Here is an 18,906-nt window from a genome sequence, read left to right as displayed (position 1 = left end):
GAGTGAAGTCAAATTATAAAAAAGTCCGGGACCCACTACAGTCATTCTGAACAATGACTTTACTTAAGAGTTGCCTGAGAAGACTTTTAAAAATACTCCACCACCATCCCCATATTGCCATGCCATAGATCTGAAAGGTACCCCAAAGATCTAAATGTTTTTCAACCCAGATTCTAAAATGTAGGCAGAGTTGGTGCTCATAGGCTTAGCCTGTGGTCATTTCTGTGCTCAGCGTCTATATAGATTATTTAGTGTGACTCACAATAATTCTGATGTGTATTGTAGATTTGAGATTGGTGGGTGAGGCAGGTTAAATGATTTGCCCAAAGAGACGAGTAATTGTTTCAGCGTAGATTGGAAGTATCCCATCTGCAAAACCGTGACCCACATACTTCTCCACCCAAACACACCCACTGCACACATATATGCAGTGATTCTGTCATTGTTCACAAATGTGTTTGATTGATTTATTTTTCTGCATGAAGGTGTTTCTCAATTTAAGTCACCTACTAGCAGGTAATTTTAGTGATGATAGGAATTTTTGACTATTTGTTCACTTCTTTGTTTCCTGTGCCTAGGCAGTGGTTAGAACAGAATTAGCTTAACATCATATTTGAGTTCATTTTTCTCAAACAATGATAATGTGTTACTTCATAATGGTGGGGGGGGGAGCATTTCTCCTAAAAAAAAAAAAAATAAGACAACTCAACAAAGCAAAACAAACAATTATTTCACAGTCTTCTGCTTGGAAGAGTTCACCCTTTCTTATGAATCTCTGGACTATTAGCTCTCAGTAACTCCTGAGTCTTTTTCTTGCTATTCATTCTTTTTTTTTTTTTCTTTAACTTTTTCCGAACTATTCTTAGACTTAGAGAAAAGGGACAGAAAGAGTTCTGCATACCCCTCACTCAGTTTACCCTCATTTGAACATCTTATGGAAACTTAGTACAAGGGTGAAATCAAGAAAATGAGCATCAAGATCCATATTTATTGTTAATGTTTTATCACCCCCCTAACTGGACTACTGCTGTAACCGCATATCTAGTCTGATCTCCTAATCTTGTATATCGCTTGCTCCAGTTAAATCTGGGGGCACTAATCCAGGAGAACAGCATAGGATTGGTCTCTCACTGAAATACCTTCTCTGTTTCCTACAGGAAGAGCCAATACTCCCCATCTGGGCACTCAAATGACCTCTGCATTTTGCACTCCAGCTTGCCTCTCCAAAGTTAGCTTGATGACTGATTTTTCCAATCAGATCTCCTCCTAAAATGTATTTATTTCGCTTTCTTCCTCTTACCTGGAAGGTTTTTCCTCCATTTCTTTTCCATCCCACACAATATTCAAATAACTACAAATATTGTACTTTCACGTGCTCATCTTTACCAGCTAGTTGATGAGTTATTTTCGAAAGTGAGTCTTATTTTTTTCTTTGATATTGTTCCCAGTGTCTGATGGAATGTATTACAAGACCAACATGAGGTGTTTTTTTTTTTATCACTGTAGATTTTGTAGCACCTCTGAATCATAATGCTGAGTAGAAATTCCAATTTTACAGGACTATCAACCACTCAATGAATAGTATTACTACATTTTCATGTATAGTGACCGTAATTCAAAACCCTTAATAACATTTTGATTGGCAAGATCTTGCAAAAGCTCTATCCTATTTCAGTAAACATGGAGGTATGCTACTCAGATCCGCCCTTCAAATTGAAACATTCTTCCCCCATGCCGCTTGAGAGTGTTGATGACTGGCATCTCAGAGCTGAAGGTCATCCAGCTGAAGAGAGCTGCATGACCCAAGACCAAGCCTCCATTCTCAGAGGGGTTCCCACATCCAATAACTGGACAGTGCTGGAGTCTAAAGGTCTGGCCCCATTTCCTCAATGACCATGTCAGGTATAGAGTGGCCACTGGAGTCTGTGAGTGCATCACAGACCAAGGGCTGGTTCCACCCAATATTGTCCTGTTCATTTCCCCACAGGTATCAGTTGAAGAGAACTCCCTGGTAAAAAATTAGGAGCATCTGGGTGGCTCAGTCAGTTGAGCAGCCAACTTCAGCTCGTGCTGTGATCTCACAGCTTGTGAGTTTGAGCCCCGCATTGGGCTCTATGCTGACAGCTCAGAGGCTGGAGCCTGCCTCGGATTCTGTGTCTCCCTCTCTCTCTGCTCCTAACCCACTCGCATTCTGTCTCTGTCTCTCTCAAAAGTAAATAAACATTAAAAAAAATTCTGCCATTAATCTGAGAGTCTACTTGCTAGGGAGCTTCTCTGTGACACTTAGATACCATTTGTCGTTAAATCATCAGATGATTTATTCATTTGCCCATTCATTCAATTATCAGTGTTTGATAATTACAGTAAAACCTTGGTTGGCAAGCATAATTCCCTTCCAGAACCATTCTTGTAATCCAAAGCACTTGTATATCAAAGCAAATTTCAAGAACCATTGGCTCAGTTGTGATCATGTGAAATTCAGCATCACACACTTCTTGTATTGCAAGACATTGCTCGTTAATCGAGTTAAAATTTATTAGAAATGTTTGCTCGTCTTGTGGAACACTCACAGAACAAGTTACTTACCATCCAGGGTTTTACTGTATTATGTGTCCAACCCTTACTGGATTAAGGACATTGACCCTGTCCTCACAGAACTTGAAGCCTGTCACCACACCAGACATCTCCAATTGCTCCCAGTTTTAGCAGTTTCCAGAATTTCACACAGTCTTTCAGACTACTTTGCCTTTACTTATGCTTGACTTATTGCTTGGAATTCCTTCCCTGCCATTCTCATGATTAAACTCTACCTGTCTTTAATAATGTAAGTCAAATGCAACGTCTCGCAGAAAGCTGTCCTGTCCCTGCCCGCCCTTTCTGTGGAGTGAGAGTTCCAGACATGGTGCTATTGCATTCAGCTGAATTTTTATGTGTGTGTGCACCAGTCCCCTCTTCTTCCCTTCCACCACCAAACTGTATACTCCTTCAGTGTAGATCTTATCTTAGTATCTTTACTTCATATCAGGCAAGCTGTATGTGCTCAATTGCTGAAGGAATGAGTGAATAACACAAAGAAAATGAATCCGAAAAAAAAAACAAGTTTTGATTCTATTATCCATAAGGCGTAATTACCTAAACATGCTAATTAATTGGTGGTTCCAATCTAATTTTATATTGTAAAGAATTAGATAAAATGAATGAAATATTCCTCTGATATTTCTGTGCAGTTTTTCTAGCAGCCATTTTATTCAGGTGTCTTCAGTTTTAGTTTTGCAAAACTTAAATGTTACATGTGATATGATTAATTTTGTGTTTCATGTTTCTTTGATATTTTTCCTTTCCATATCCTCCAAGCCCACATGAATCTGATAGGTGTCTTTAAAATGAAAACAAAAAAAGAATCTTAAATAATATTTATTCTAAAAGGGTTATCTTTATATAGTGCTCCAGCCCAGCAGTACTCGTTCTTTTAAAAGACTTGGATAGTTTTGAAGTTATGACAGAGTAGTTTTTGAAGAGATTTCTTATTTTCCTTATTCCCACACATGGATTTCTGTATGATATGCTTGGCAAAATTTAGCTCTTGGCAAAGGATAATGTGTTAATTATTATCTTTTCTCTCCCTCTTTTTCTTCTTTTTTTCCTCTTTCTTTCATTCTTCCTTTCTTTCTTTCTTTCTTTCTTTCTTTTTTTTAGGTACGTCTGTCACTAATGTAACAGCTACTGATGCTGATGACCCAGTTTATGGAAACAGTGCAAAGTTGGTTTATAGTATCTTGGAAGGGCAGCCTTATTTTTCCATTGAGCCTGAGACAGGTTTGTGGCCTAAATTTTGAATTCTATTTACCATGTTATTGCTTCAGGGAAACACTTTTCTTGGGATTTGGATTATGAAATGTCATGGTTAAGTACTTCACTGCCTGTATCAATAATATTTGAATGTGTTATTCCTGTGCAATGTGTGCTACATGGCAAGCCCAACAATCATTTTGATACTGATTAAAACAAATTGCAGACCCATTATAGAATATCACCTATTTAACAGATGGCCTGGCACCATTTTTCATCCTGGGGGAAAAATGTGTTTATACATCAGGCACACTTAAATATCAGATTTAAGAATAAAGCCAGTTGCTTATTGGCTCTGTGATTCTTTGTGAGTAATACTTACAAATCTTTTTTAAGTTTCAATTCCCCTATCTATAAATTGGGTATGGAATCTATAGTGCATGACATGTGGTAATCATCCAATGGGTGGGTATTATTATGTTTGCTATTAGGTTGCTTATTTATAAATCAGGATACTGATATCTACCCGTTAGAGATCTTTATGACCTAGTGGTGGTGGTAGTAATAAGAGTATTGCCAGTATTCGACCCAACCAGTATCCTGAATCTGGTGGTACAGATTTTAGAAATCATTAAGTTAGTTTCAACAACAAAACAAAACTTTTATAGTACACTTAAAAATTATTAATAACAGTGTCTTTTGCATGAATTTTTATTCTGTGTCTTGTGGTTCGGTCTGCAAATTTTCCAAATTGACAAATTCAATACATAGCTATGTATAGTATAGGTATATTTTCTCTGATTCATGAGTTTTCAGTATTATTGAGATAAATTTCCATGTCTTACCAGTAAGTCAATTATTAATAAATTAAAAATTTAAAGCCTCTCTTTGCTTTTTTTTTTAAACTCAAAGAGTAAAATCCTCATGCATTTAAAAGTGAGAAAAAGTACAATTTATATATAAATAGGTCATGTCTTAAAATTGAATTTAGATTTAGGAACAGGAAGGAACTCTTGTAAAAGACATTAATTAGGGGCATAATTACATACTCTTCCTCACAGAAGAGAGAAGTCTGTTATAAACTTCATCTCATTTGGGCTCCTTGATGACCCTAGGGGAAGTGTCAGAGAAGGCAGTCAGCTGAAAGAGAGAGAAAAAAAGAGGGAGGGAGGGAGGAAGGGAGGGAGGGAGAGAGAGAGAAGTCTGGAGATGTCCTGTTGGCCAAAGTCACAGTGACAGAGTTGGGAGTAAAACTGGGACTCATCCCCAGGTCCTTAATTTCAAAACCATCTTTGAACTTTACTTTCCTAGGGAATAATTATGGAACAGAGGCTTCTGTAAAACAAAACTGTGTTGATGGCTTAAGTGGAGTTGAATCGTCTTTTCCTTTGCTCCTTGACTATTTGTCCACTTGGATCATTTTGTTCACCAGGCCCAGCATAATCCAGCAAAAATGTATTCAGCATTCACTGTGTGCCAGACATTGAATTAAATGTAAGGAGAAAAATTCACAAAGGCTAATGTCAGCCTTTGAGTATCACACAATCCATTTTGGAAGACAGATTTTTGCTTTCAACATAAATACAAGGGAGTATGGTGCTAACATTTAAATAATTCATATATCAAGAATAAATTACTATGAGGTATAGATGATAAAAGTCCCCTAGTAAGTCAGAGGATTTGGGTACTTTTAAGTCTTATTGACATCTATTGCCATTTGCTTAATCAAATGTCAGCAACATTTAATATTTACATTTTTACCCAGCATAATGAGTGTCTTTCTCAACATAGATTTATTTTAGCTTTATCGTTTCTAATTTGAAAGATACAAAATTATCTGGTTTTATATTTTAGAAAGTTTATTCAGAACCCATTGTGGGAAATAAAATGGAGAGAACGGATACTTTGAGAATGTATATAGAAGTTGCTTAATCGATATTGGTTGAGTGAAGTTGAGATTTTAAACTAAAACAGACACAATGCAGAAGGAAATAGAGGCTAAATTCAGTAATCAGTAGTCAGCCTAAGTTCTTTTGCTGCAACACAAATATGTACAAGTGAAATATAAACACTTTTGTGTGAATACCTGCATAATTACACTTAGGTGTGTTCAAATGAAAGCAGAGTGTAAGTTGTTCCCATACAAGCTAAAGTTGCTTTGTGAGTCCCTTTCTCTGTGTTTTTAAAAATATTTTTGAAACTGGTATGAATTTTTTTGAGTGTTTGTGGTAGAAAAGGGCATGTTATGCATAAATTGATTAAGAAGACTTTTTAGAACTTTTATGTCAGAAAAATATAGAAAAAAAGGGCAAAGACCATTGAGCATTTGGGCTTTTTATTTTATAAGCAAATGGAAAGTAAATACACTTTCTGGCAACCAAAATATGTGTACCAGTTATGTCCTCTGGAAAAGACATTGAGACAGAATGAGGAGAAGAAGTGGCTTAGTGGGGAAGGGCTATGAAAGATCAAAAAAGCACTGTCTTAGTTCTGGCTGCTATAACAAAATACCTTAAACTAGGTGGCTTATAAGAAACAAATTTATTTCTCACAGTTCTTGAGGCTGGAAGTCTCAGATCAGGATGCCTGCATGGTAGCATTCCAGTGAGGGCCCACTTCAGGTTGCAGGTGGCAGACTTCTTGTATTCTTGTAAAAATAGAGCTAGCTGGCTCCCTCGTCTCTTTGTATATGAGCATTAATACAGTGATCACATTGCCTCTTTTTTTTTCTTTCTTTTTAGTTTTTTAAATGTTTATTTAGTTTTGAAAGAGGCAGAGGTAGCATGAGCTGGGGAGGGGCAGAGAGAGAGGGAGACACAGAATCCGAAGAAGGCTCCAGGCTCTGAGCTGTTAGCACAGGGCCTGACGTGGCACTTGAACTCACGAACTGTGGGATCATGACCTGAGCCGAAGTTGGCCACTTAACTGACTGAGGCACCTAGGCGCCCCTGATCGCAATGCGTCTTAAAGTCCCTGCCCCCAAATGTCATCACATTGGGGATTACATTTCAACATAAGAATTTTGGGAGGGAGATTAACATCCAGCCCATAAGAGGCCTGAAACAGGATTAGTCAGGGCAGCCCGTCATACTGCAGTGCAGATCTGATACCCATGCAAGTTAAACAGAGAGGAACAGGAAAGGCAGTGCAGATTTGACAGCATCTTGGCCAAACCCATGGGCGTCCCTGGAGCAAAAATGGCTCTTAAAAGAAACCCATAATTTACAAACATGGGTAGGCTTTAATACAGTCTGGCCATGCTCAGTCTTTGGCTCTGATGTGTCTGGGAAGAAGAGTCCTCAACTTGCAAACTAACACTAACCCTCAAGGTGCTTCAGCTGGAAGATGTCAGCTAAGTATACTCTTAGGCAAATTCTTTGTTAAAGAGAAATCCAAGCAGTGGTTCTCTGTGGCTGTCACAACATGTTGCAAACACAAAAGAGTAAATAAATTTACCCTATCAAGTCAGCAAATGTGATGTTTAAAACAGTAATGTGCAGGATTGGATGAGCACTGCGTGTTGTATGGAAACCAATTTGACAATAAATTTAATATATTAAAAAAAATAAAAATAAAAAAATAAAAAAAATAAAACAGTAATGTGCAGGATTAATATGTGCTTGGTAAATTACTTAGTCAAAACCTAATAGTAAAAGTATTAATAATTACATTTATTGAAAAAAATTGAAGGCTATGTATCAAAACCATTAAGAATGTCCACTAATTTTAGGGGCGCCATAGTGGCTTAGCCAGTTAACCATCTGATTTTGGCTGAGGCCATCTCACAACTCGTGAGTTTGGGCCCTGCGTTGGGCTCTGTGCTGACAGCTCAGAGCCTGGAGCCTGTTTCGGATTCTGTGTCTCCCTCTGTCTCTGCCCCACCCCTACTTTGTGCTAGTGTGCTCTCTATCTCTCTCTCAAAATTAAATAAAAAAAAAAAAAGAAAAAAGAAAAAAGAAAAAAAAAGGAATGTTCACTAATTTTGACCTAGGGATCTAAATTCTAGAAAAATAAAGAAATATTCAGGGATGAGCCCAAATTCATTACAAAAGACCTGTATACCCCTACAACTCTCATAGATGCCAACCCTGTACATAGTTGGTCTGTCCATGACTTCAGGAAGAGATGCAAAATAACTGAGACAGAATATGTTGGTTTAAATACCAATACACATTTCTACTGTGGAATTGTTCAGTTCCCTTTTTTTTTTAATGTTTCTGTATTTTTGAGAGAGAGTGTGTGTTTTGGGGGGTGGGGAGGGTGGGTGGCTGGGTGAGTATGAGCAGGGTGAGCAGGGAAGGGGCAGAGAGACAGGGAGACACAGAATCAAAATCAGGCTCCAGGCTCTGAGCTGTCAGCACAGAGCCCTACATGGGGTTTGAACCCATGAACGTTGAGATCGTGACTTTAGCCAAAGTCCAATGCTCATCCAACTGAGCCACCTGGGTGTTCCTTTTTTATTGTTATTATTGTTGTTAAAGAACCAGGATAGTGAAATTTGTATTTTGGTAATAATTTTGAAAAAATTGTTTCTCCTTAATTTAAAAAGAAATTTAAAGACTTAAAATGTTTAGAGCAGTATTTGGTTTAGAATATAATTGACAGAGAGGGACAGAGATATCTCATATATCCTTTGCCCCACAAATGCATAGTCTTGCCCATTACCAGTATCTTTCACCAGCACAGTACACTTTTACCAAGGATAAACCTACATTGACACATAATAATCACTCAAATCCATAGTTTGCCTTCAAGTTTATTTTTGGTATTGTACATTATATAGGTCTAGACAAATATATAAGGATATATATCATTGTAAGGATATATATCAGTATAAGGATATATATTACTGTAATACCATACATATTTTCACTGCCTTAAAAATCCTCTGAGCTCTTTCTGTTCATCCCTCCCCTAATAATCCTTGGCAACTACTCATCTTTTTATTGTGTCCATAGTTTTGCTTCAGAATGTCATATAGAGTATGTAGTTTTCTTTGATTGCCTTCTTTCACTTAGTAATATGCATTTGAGTTTCCACCATGTCTTTTCATGACTTGATCACTCATTTTTAAAAGTTTAGTATTTTTATTTTTTACCATTTAATTTATTTTTTTTAAATTTACATCCAAGTTAGTTAGCATATAGTGCAACAATGATTTCAGGAGTAGAATCCTTAATGCCCCTTACCCATTTAGCTCATCCCCCTCCTACAACCCCTCCAGTAACACTCTGCTTTTCACCATATTTGAGAGCCTGTTATATATTGTCCCCCTCCCTGTTTTTATTTTATTTTTGCTTTCCTTCCCTTATGTTCATCTTTTTTGTATCTTAAAGGCCTCAGATGAGTGAAGTTATATGATATTTGTCTTTCTCTGACTAATTTTGCTTAGCATAATACCCTCCAGTTCCATCTACTGTTGGATTGGTAAGTTGCAAATGGCAAGATTTCATTATTTTTGATTGCCATCGATCACTCATTTTTTTAAGAGTTAAATAATATTCCTTCTCTGGGTAGATCACAGTGTATTTATCCATTCATTGGCTCTCAGACTTCTGAGTCCTTCCATGTTTTGCAAATTATGAATTAAGCTGCTTTAAACATCGATGTGCAGGTTTTCATGATGATGTAAGCTTTCAACTCCTTGGAGTAAATACCACAGAGTGCAATTGCAGAATTGTCTGGTGAGAGTATATTTAATTTTGTAAGAAACCTCCACATTGTCTCCTAAAGTGTCTGTACCATTTTGCATTCCAGCCAGTATGAGTGCAAGTTCCTGTTGCTGCCATTTCCTCACCTAAATTTGATATTGCCAGTGTTCCAGATTTGGGCCATTATAATAGATGTGTAGTGGTATTTCATTACTTTAATTTACATTTCCCTGAAGACATGTGATGTGGTAAATCTTTTTGTAAGTGTATTTGACACCTCTATGTGTTCTTTTGGTGTCTGTTAAGGTCTTTGACATATATTTTGAAATTTTTAAATTAAAAAAAAATTTTTTAACGTTTATTTATTTTTGAGACAGAGAAAGAGAGAGAGCATGAACGGGGGAGGGTCAGAGAGAGAGGGAGACACAGAATCTGAAAGAGGCTCCAGGCTCTGAGCTGTCAGCACAGAGCCCGACACGGAGCTTGAACTCACAGACCTGAGATCATGACCGGAGCGGAAGTCAGACGCCCAACTGACTGAGCCACCCAGGCACCCCCGTCTTTGACATATATTTTTAAAAGCTAGTCCCTTTGTTTTCTTATTGTTTAGTTTTAAGAGTTATTTGTGTATTTTAGATAGCAGTCCTTTATCAGATATGTTTTTTGCAAACATATCCAAATTTGTGACTTGCTTTTCATTCAGTGAAATACAGTACCTTTTACAGACCAGGGATTTTAAGTTTTAATCAAGTCTAGCTTACCACTTCTTTCTTGGTTTGTGCCTCTGGTGTTATATCTAAAAAGTCATGGTCGGGGCGCCTGGGTGGCTCAGTCGGTTAAGCGTCCGACTTCGGCTCAGGTCATGATCTCACGGTTCATGAGTTCAAGCCCCGCGTCAGGCTCTGTGCTGATGGCTCAGAGCCTGGAGCCTGTTTCAGATTCTGTGTCTCCCTCTCTCTCTGACCCTCCCCCGTTCATGCTCTGTCTCTCTCTGTCTCAAAAATAAATAAACGTTAAAAAAAAAAAAGTCATGGTCATATGCAAGGTCATCTAGATTTTCTCCTATTGTCTAGGAGTTTTATAGTTTTGTGTTTTACATTTAGGACTGTGATCCATTTTGAGTTAATATTTGTGAAGGGTGTAAGGTCTGTATTTGGATTCTGTTTTGTTTTTGCATGTGGCTATCCAGCATCATTTGTTGAAGAGATTATCTCTGCTCCACTGCATTGCCTTTGCTCCTTTGTCAAAGTTCAGTTGATGTTGTTTATGTAATCCCATTATGGGCTTTCTATTCTATTTCGTTGACCTATTTGTCTGTCCTGTCACCTATACCACACTGTCTTGATTACGGCAGCTCTGTGGTAAGTCTTGAAGTCAGGAAGCATCAGTCTTCCTAATTTGTTCTCCCTTACTATTTTGTTGGCTGTTCTGGGTCTTTTACCTCTCTATATAAACTTCAGAATCAGTTTGTTGATATCCATAAAATAATTTGCTGATATTTTGATTAGTATTGCATTGAATCTCTACATCAAGCTGGGAAGAACTGACATCCAGATGTTTCTGAGTCTTTCTGTTGATGAACATGGAATATCTTTCCATTTTTTAGTTATTCTTTTATTTCATTCATTGGAAGTTTGCTGTTTTTCCTCATATAGATCTTGTACATATTTGTTGGGTTTATATTTAAGTACTTTAGTTTTGGGGGGTGCTAACATAAAACGTATGGTGTTTTTAATTTCAAATTTATTGTTTTTATATAGGAAAACATTGGCTTTGTATCCTGCAGCCTTGCTCTAGTTTATTATGAGTTCCCGAAGGTTTTGTTGTTTTTATTTCTGTCGATTCTTTTGGACTTTCTGCGTAGATGATCATGCCATATGTGAACAATGAACATTTTATGTCTTCTTTCCCAATCTGTGTATCTTTTATTCCTTTCCTTGTCTTATTGTATTAGTAAGGACTTACCAGCATGATGTTGAAAAGAAGTGGTGAGAAGGAACATCCTTGTCTTGGACCTGATTTTAGTAGGAAATCTTCAAGGTTTTCACCTTTATGTATGCTATTAGTTGTAGGGTTTTTGCAGATAGTCTTTACTGAGTTGAAAAGTTCCCTTATGTTCCTATTTTACTAAGAGTTTTAAATCATGAATGAGAGTTAGATTTTGTCAAATACTGTTTCTTCACCTACTGATATGATCATCTGATGGTTCTTTTTTTAATCTGTTGATGTGATAGATTTTATTAATTGATCTTTGGGTATTGACTCAGTTTGGCATATCTTGGATAAATCTCATTTGGCCATGACATATAACTCATACTACTTTGGATTCAATTTATTAATATTTTGCTGAAGATTTTGTATCTATGTTTTTTATAGATATTTGTTTATAGTTATCATTTCTTAGAATGTCATATGATTTTGGTATTAGGGTAGTGGTGGCCTCATAGAATGAATTAAGAAGTATTTCCTCTGCTTCTGTCCTCTGGAAGAGATTGTAGAGAATTACTATAATTTCGTTATTAAGCGTTTAGTAGAATTAGAATAACCCGCAAACGCATCTGGGCCTGTCCTCAGTTCATTTTTATATCAGGATTCTGGCCTTACCAGCAAGACCCAGACTTGTAGCTATAATCAGTATTGTGACAGTGAGCATCCTCTCAGCAGGCTATGGGACTTGAACATATTTATGAAATTTATAAAGAAGATTTCCCATTGGCAACTGTTATCAAGTTATTGATACTAGAGTATTTTTAATAATAATAAAAAAAAAACAGAGCACAGGAGACAAAAAATCCCCTATGTGTCTTATTTTATCCTCACAAGAATGCTAAGAACAGAACTCTGGACTTTGGAAAAGAGAAGTTCTGCTATCCCCTTATTTGTTACATACAACTTAATGGAATTATTTTCTGTTGCCATAACACCTCAATCTCTCTACCTCAGGGAGCACTCCTTCTCTTGTTTCAGGAATAAATTTGAGATTACAGAAAGATTTGCCATTTGTTTTGCTTTTTATATTATTTCAGCTTATAATCAGTAATTATCTTACATATTGATTTTTTTATATTTTGAAGTTAGTTCTAATGCTAGAATGGGTATGAAGGAATGGAGCTTGCCAGATTTGTTCCTTATACGTCCCTATGCCCAGCAGAATGTATGGCACCTAGAAGTCCTTCAGCAAGGATTTTATTTATTTATTTTTTTATTTTTTTTATTTTTTTAAATTTTTTTTTCAACGTTTTGTATTTATTTTTGGGACAGAGAGACAGAGCATGAACGGGGGAGGGGCAGAGAGAGAGGGAGACACAGAATCGGAAACAGGCTCCAGGCTCCGAGCCATCAGCCCAGAGCCTGACGTGGGGCTCGAACTCACGGACCGCGAGATCGTGACCTGGCTGAAGTCGGACGCTTAACCGACTGCGCCACCCAGGCGCCCCAACAAGGATTTTAAATAGGAAGACAAGGAAAAGAAAAGCAAAGGATGGATGGAATGGGGTAGAAGGCAGGAATGGATTAATAGAAAGAGAAAAGCTTGCTATAACTCATAGAGAAGATGTGTGATAAACCAGGTAGGGAATGCAGCTTGGTTTTTAGTCTATATTCCTTCTATTTGTTCCTATGGTGGGAGTAGCCCTACTGTAACCCCAGATGTAGTTTTGTTGTGGTTGTTGTTGAGATTCACTTAGAGCTAAAATTCATGCCATTTCCAAGTCTCATACCATGTCCTAAGTGTCTAGCCAACACAGTGCTATTCTTGTACTTGCAAAAATGAGCCTTGAGACTGTGATAAACTCTTGCTCCGATTTAATTCAAGATCACATGTTGAGATAGAAAAGGGCCATCACACAAGGAAGGAATGGTTATTAATATATTCTCTTATTCGAGAGGTCACGGTGATAATAATGATAACAACAACAACAACAACAACAACAACAACAACATGCAAAGGAAAGTATTGGTGTGTTTCCAGTTTTCTAGGTGGACAGAGCAATAAGCCAGACTGTAGAGGGAATAATTTCTGTCTCCATGCTACAAATGACAGAATTATATTTCAGAGAGAAAGGTAAAATGCTTTCCACATCTATCAATAAAATTCCCTGTCAAATTATAACAAAAACAGGAAGAATGACAAGAATATAAACCAAAAGTCTTCTTTATTGAACACCTATTATGTTCTTGGCATTGTGCTAAATGGGTTTGCATGCATTATCAAATTTATTTTAATTTATTGCACACAGTATTTTGAGATAGTTTCTCATGTCATCTCAGTTTTACTTATGAGAGAATGGAATGAGGGTTAAAATTGATATTTTTTTACACAAGGAGCTTGAAGAAAGATTCTAAGTCAGTCTGTCTGATATCAGTCTCCAGTTTTTCAACAGTCTCCTATATTCCCATATGACTTCCAAGCAGTGTAGCTGAGCCCTAGGGCTATCATTGGTGTAGAGGAAAGGGACCTATAGAACTTGCAAAGTCCAGATATACTTCATACCTAGACATAGGAGGCAGTTCGGTGTCAAAGAAGATGTAAGCAGTAGTAATTGTAAAATGAATTATCATTTTTTATGAATAGCTTCAAAAGGCTGAAAATAGCTTATTTGTATTCTATAAGTACCTTCTTTTTTTGTTTTCCCCTTCATGCTACCCTCAATACCATATGTTTGCTTACAACATTGTGAGCAAAGACAGGGAGAAATGTGGCATCTATTTAAAAAGCACCAGTTTAAGGACAGCAGTGAGAAAACAGTTGCAGTCTATCCTAAGTGATTGAAGATGGAAAGTCTAAATGAAATGCAAGGCAAGTGAACGATAAATGCTTAATTATCCACAGAAACCAAGGTAAAGTTGCAGGACAGTTTAAATGTTGCTCTAGGCAAGAAAGAGTGTGAAAAATGACCTGCTTAAAAATAAGCTAACTTAAATCATTGACCTTTTTTTTTGAAACTCAGAACATCGTTCTTCGTTGGATACAAATAACATTTGTCTCAGTAGAACTTGTAAAAAATGCGCTAAGGAAAAAAATACTCTTTGGGAAAAAAAATCCATGTAATGAATGGTTCTCTTTTAGAAAAATCAAGATAACACATGGAGTCTTTATGAAATGCCTTCATGGAATTGAGTCATTTTTATGCATTCTGAGTCAAAGTGATAAATTGCAAACACACGGGGTCTCTTTTTAAAACATCAGGATTGGGTGGATTATCATTTTCATTGCCAAAGGGACCAGCCAAAGAATGTTCTTAGTGCAGATCTTTGAGAAGAAATATTCAGATAAATTCAGGCAGACAAGCAATGCTAAGATATAAGTGAGAATTTCTTTGTAATTCACATCAATCAATATTTACTGTCAACACTCTGATAGGTCATGTTCTGGGCATCAAGAGTGCAATGTTGTGTATGGTAAATCCTAAAAAGAGATGTATATCGACAACTTCAGTGGTGTGATAACATAGAACACGTGCCAGAATTCATGATACAGGGATGGACCAAAATGCCACCTAAGCAAACGGTAGAAAGAGAAGAACAAGGGAACCTTTTAAAAGGCTGTGTTCTGAGAAAATGGTGGCACTTTAACCAGTGATTAATAGGGTAAACTGTTAAATAAAGCCTTACAGCAAGAGGAAATCAAAGGTATATGTGGTCACGGGAAAAAAAAATTGGATACTGAGAAATTAAATAGTTTTCACTTAGAGGTATCAAAAGTTTTTTTTGTTTTTGTTTTGTTTTTCCCTTAAGAGATTGTTCTGTATGAAATAAATTTATACCAGAATTTAAAAATCCAAGCTCCCACTAATTTTCTGCATGATTTTGCACGAGTACCATCACCTCTTGGGACTAAATATCCAATATTAAAAAACACCGATATCATTGCCATTTCCAGCATCCATAATATTGGGGTTAAGGAAGCACATATTCCATACTTTGCTTTTGATCTCTGCAAACTGAGAGTTCCTTTAATATTATTAATTTTTATTTTTATTGAATCAATAAAAATGATTTTGGGTAGGATATCTCCAGTTACAGCAACCCCAAGATTTTGTTTGCGTTAATGGTAGATAGAAAAGTATTTCTGCAATGTTAAATACAAGACACCCATTTCTATTGAAACTACTGGATTTGAAGTGGAAAGTTTGAAAGGTAAGAATGCCATGGAAATGAGGAAGGTGGCATTTCCAATTGCCTAAGGAAGTTACATCATAGGGGATAAAAATCCTTTCCTACATGCTGGCCAAAAGCTGAGGCATCTCCACCTATCACACAGCTGACTTGCTTTTAAAAATTACAGAATACTCTACATCAGGTCTTCCTATGAAGTGGGTAGCTAGTAATGGGGAAGGGATGGGGATGGCTTCTTATATAACATGTGGAGTCTCTTTTAAGTCTCCTGGAAGGAAGGACAGGGGCTCTCCATGAAGAAGTCAGGCTTGAAGTCAATAGACAGGAGGATTTGGAAGGGAGCCAAAGAGTAATTTTCTCACCTGTGAGGATATCCTCCTGTTGTATTCTTCATCCTATTTGTGTTTCCTTAATAGTGAAGTTCATCGATTTCTATAATTTTACAGGAAAGAATACAAGCAGAGAGACATACTTTTCAAACATAATGGCGCACGCATGCGTGTGCGTGCGCACACACACACACACACACACACAGTCACACATATGTTCAGAGCAACTAAACAGGGGAGGAAAGTATCAGTGTGTGAGTTTGCTTGTTTTAGGCCAAATGGGAAGATAGAGAAAAACAGTTGCCTTTTTTATGTTGCTTATATTTCGGGTAGAAGAGCCAGCAGTGGATATTGAGTAAAAATCATAGGCATTAACAAACTATGTGCCAGTGTCTTTATTTCTTATTTATTTCATATATCATGTAAAGTAGCTATTTTAAGATAAATTCTTAGAAGATGAGGATTATGAGGATCTTTGAGGTTTAATGATACGACAAAGTCAAACAGGTAACAAGTGTTTGGTACATATAGATCACAATAAATATTTGTGGAACTAATGAATGAATGAATAATTTAATGAATGAGTAATGAGAATCTAAAGCATGTAATTCTACCTGTACCTAAGTCTAAACTCCACTGTGTTGATGATAATGATGACAAAATTTAATTTTAAATATCTAATAGATCATTATCCTAATCTACTCAACGTTTATAGATAGTATTCCCAACAAATTCTACCCCTCTCCAGTTTTGCTGATGATTAAATCCTCATATCCCCAATGAGCATGACAGCTGTATGCATGCACACACTAACTTAACAATCATTTATTTTCTTGCTTGGAATCTCCTATGGGTGGTGAAGTAGGTTGAGTAAGTTTTGTGGTCAGATTAATTGCTTTATGATTACTAAAAACAATGTCTCTACCCCAAGAACATAGAATAATTAAATATATTTGGGTAAATAAAAATAGTGTCACTTACACCTTTGGACAAACACTTTTTAAGTCCAGAGGGAGCTGTCCAGTGCTGACTGTAACTGAGGTTGAAAAGATGAATTTTTAGAGAAACCAAGGTCTTTAGATGTGCACAGTGAACAGAAAGACTATGAACCACCCAGACTCCTCAACTGTCACACTGGGGTGCTTTGGGATGGATTTAAGTGGAAGCAAAAGCAAATACTTATTTGCAATGACATCCATTCAACCTGAGCAGACCAGCTAGGATCAAGGATTTTTTCCAGCTTACTATGTATCATGTCCCTGCAGATTTAAACTGTAATTTCTATCTCTATGGTGATATTCTTTCTCTCCTTTGAAATATAGCTTTGAGTTTTATTTGGACTAGTTCAAAATGACTTCATGAAGAAGGACAAAACTGTATTTGCATTGATTTTATAGGAAAACATGGTTTATCTAAGAATGTCAAAGATTAATCAGTATCCAAGATACGTACATTTTGACAACTCTTACATCAAAAATGCATATGTATAATATCTGGTGTTTTTTGTGTTAGTATAGCAGGTTTTATATAGTTGGAGGATATAATTCTACCCTCCATCCTTTAGGTCTAACTCCATAACCCAACATTTAAGATTACCTAAAATTATACTAAACATATCATGGAAGTTCAATAATTGTTTTTAAATATTGTGGTAAGTCTGACTTTAGATATACCTCCCCCAAAAAGAATTATCTAATGTTCGAATTTCCTTGTCTGGAAAACAGAGTTAAACATCATAAAATTTTGTCTATGACTGTATATGTAATTATTGGAAGCTCAGAGAGGGGATTAGTTAATATTGGACACCCCTCTCACTTAAGGTAAAAGTAGTCTCTGTGATAGGTTCTGATGTGTGAATAGGAATTCACTAAGTGGCTGTAGGAGGAGAAATGCACAAATACTTCATCTGTTTCCTTGTAAGTCATATTCCAGAAACATCTCTGTGAAATTATTTCCTCTGGGCTAAAACATGAAATATCATAATTTTTTTTGAGAAAGAGAGTTAAAAAAGGAAAAATTTCTTTTTTTTCCACTATATGAAGTTTATTGTCAAATTGGTTTCCATACAACACCCAGTGCTCATCCCAAAAGGTGCCCTCCTCAATACCCATCACCCACCCTCCCCTCCCTCCCACCCCCCATCAACCCTCAGTTTGTTCTTAGTTTTATTTAAGAGTCTCCTATTCTTTGGCTCTCTTCCACTCTGACCTCTTTTTTTTTTTTTCCTTCCCCTCCCCCGTGGGTCTCTGTTAAGTTTCTCAGGATCCACCTAAGAGTGAAACCATATGGTATCTGTCTTTCTCTGTATGGTTTATTTCACTTAGCATCACACTCTCCAGTTCCATCCATGTTGCTACCAAGGGCCATATTTCATTCTTTCTCATTGCCATGTAGTACTCCATTGTGTATATAAACCACAATTTCTTTATCCAATCATCAGTTGATGGACATCTAGGCTCCTTCCATAATTTGGCTATTGTTGAGAGTGCTGCTATAAACATTGGGGTACAAGTGTCCCTATGCATCAGTACTCCTGTATCCCTTGGGTAAATTCCTAGCAGTGCTATTGCTGGGTCATAGGGTAGGTCTATTTTTAATTTTTTGAGGAACCTCCACACTGTTTTCCAGAGTGGCTGCACCAATTTGCATTCCCACCAACAGTGCAAGAGGGTTCCCGTTTCTCCACATCCTCTCCAGCATCTATAGTCTCCTGATTTGTTCATTTTGGCCACTCTGACTGGTGTGAGGTGATATCTGAGTGTGGTTTTGATTTGTATTTCCCTGATGAGGAACGATGTTGAGCATCTTTTCATGTGCCTGTTGGCCATCCAGATGTCTTCTTTAGAGAAGTGCCTATTCATGTTTTCTGCCCATTTCTTCACTGGGTTATTTGTTTTTCGGGTGTGGAGTTTGGTGAGCTCTTTATAGATTTTGGATACTAGCCCAAAAAAGGAAGAATTTCAGCCGTAAGTGTGGGGATCTTGTCTAATACTCACCATACACCCTAGTGCCTGGCACTT

General features: G+C 36.9%; 1 protein-coding gene across 5 annotated transcripts in view; it reads left to right on the top strand.

The window, feature by feature from the left end:
* The window catches only part of CDH8 (cadherin 8), a 362,321-nt gene that overhangs the window by 153,383 nt on the left and 190,032 nt on the right, over window positions 1-18,906 (top strand). For 4 of the 5 annotated variants that reach the window (XM_078438839.2, XM_060650611.3, XM_060650612.3 and 1 more), the window contains exon 4: window positions 3,697-3,816. The exons of the other annotated variant lie outside the window; for it this stretch is intronic. In XM_078438839.2, the coding sequence (XP_078294965.2) occupies window positions 3,697-3,816 (120 nt within the window). The remainder of the gene's footprint in view (window positions 1-3,696; window positions 3,817-18,906) is intronic. 5 annotated transcript variants of the gene reach the window in all.

This window comes from Panthera onca, chromosome E2, assembly GCF_046562875.1.
Source record: "Panthera onca isolate mPanOnc1 chromosome E2, mPanOnc1 haplotype 2, whole genome shotgun sequence".
In the NCBI taxonomy this organism is placed as follows: domain Eukaryota; kingdom Metazoa; phylum Chordata; class Mammalia; order Carnivora; family Felidae; genus Panthera; species Panthera onca.
This window is presented reverse-complemented; position numbering and strand designations above follow the sequence as displayed.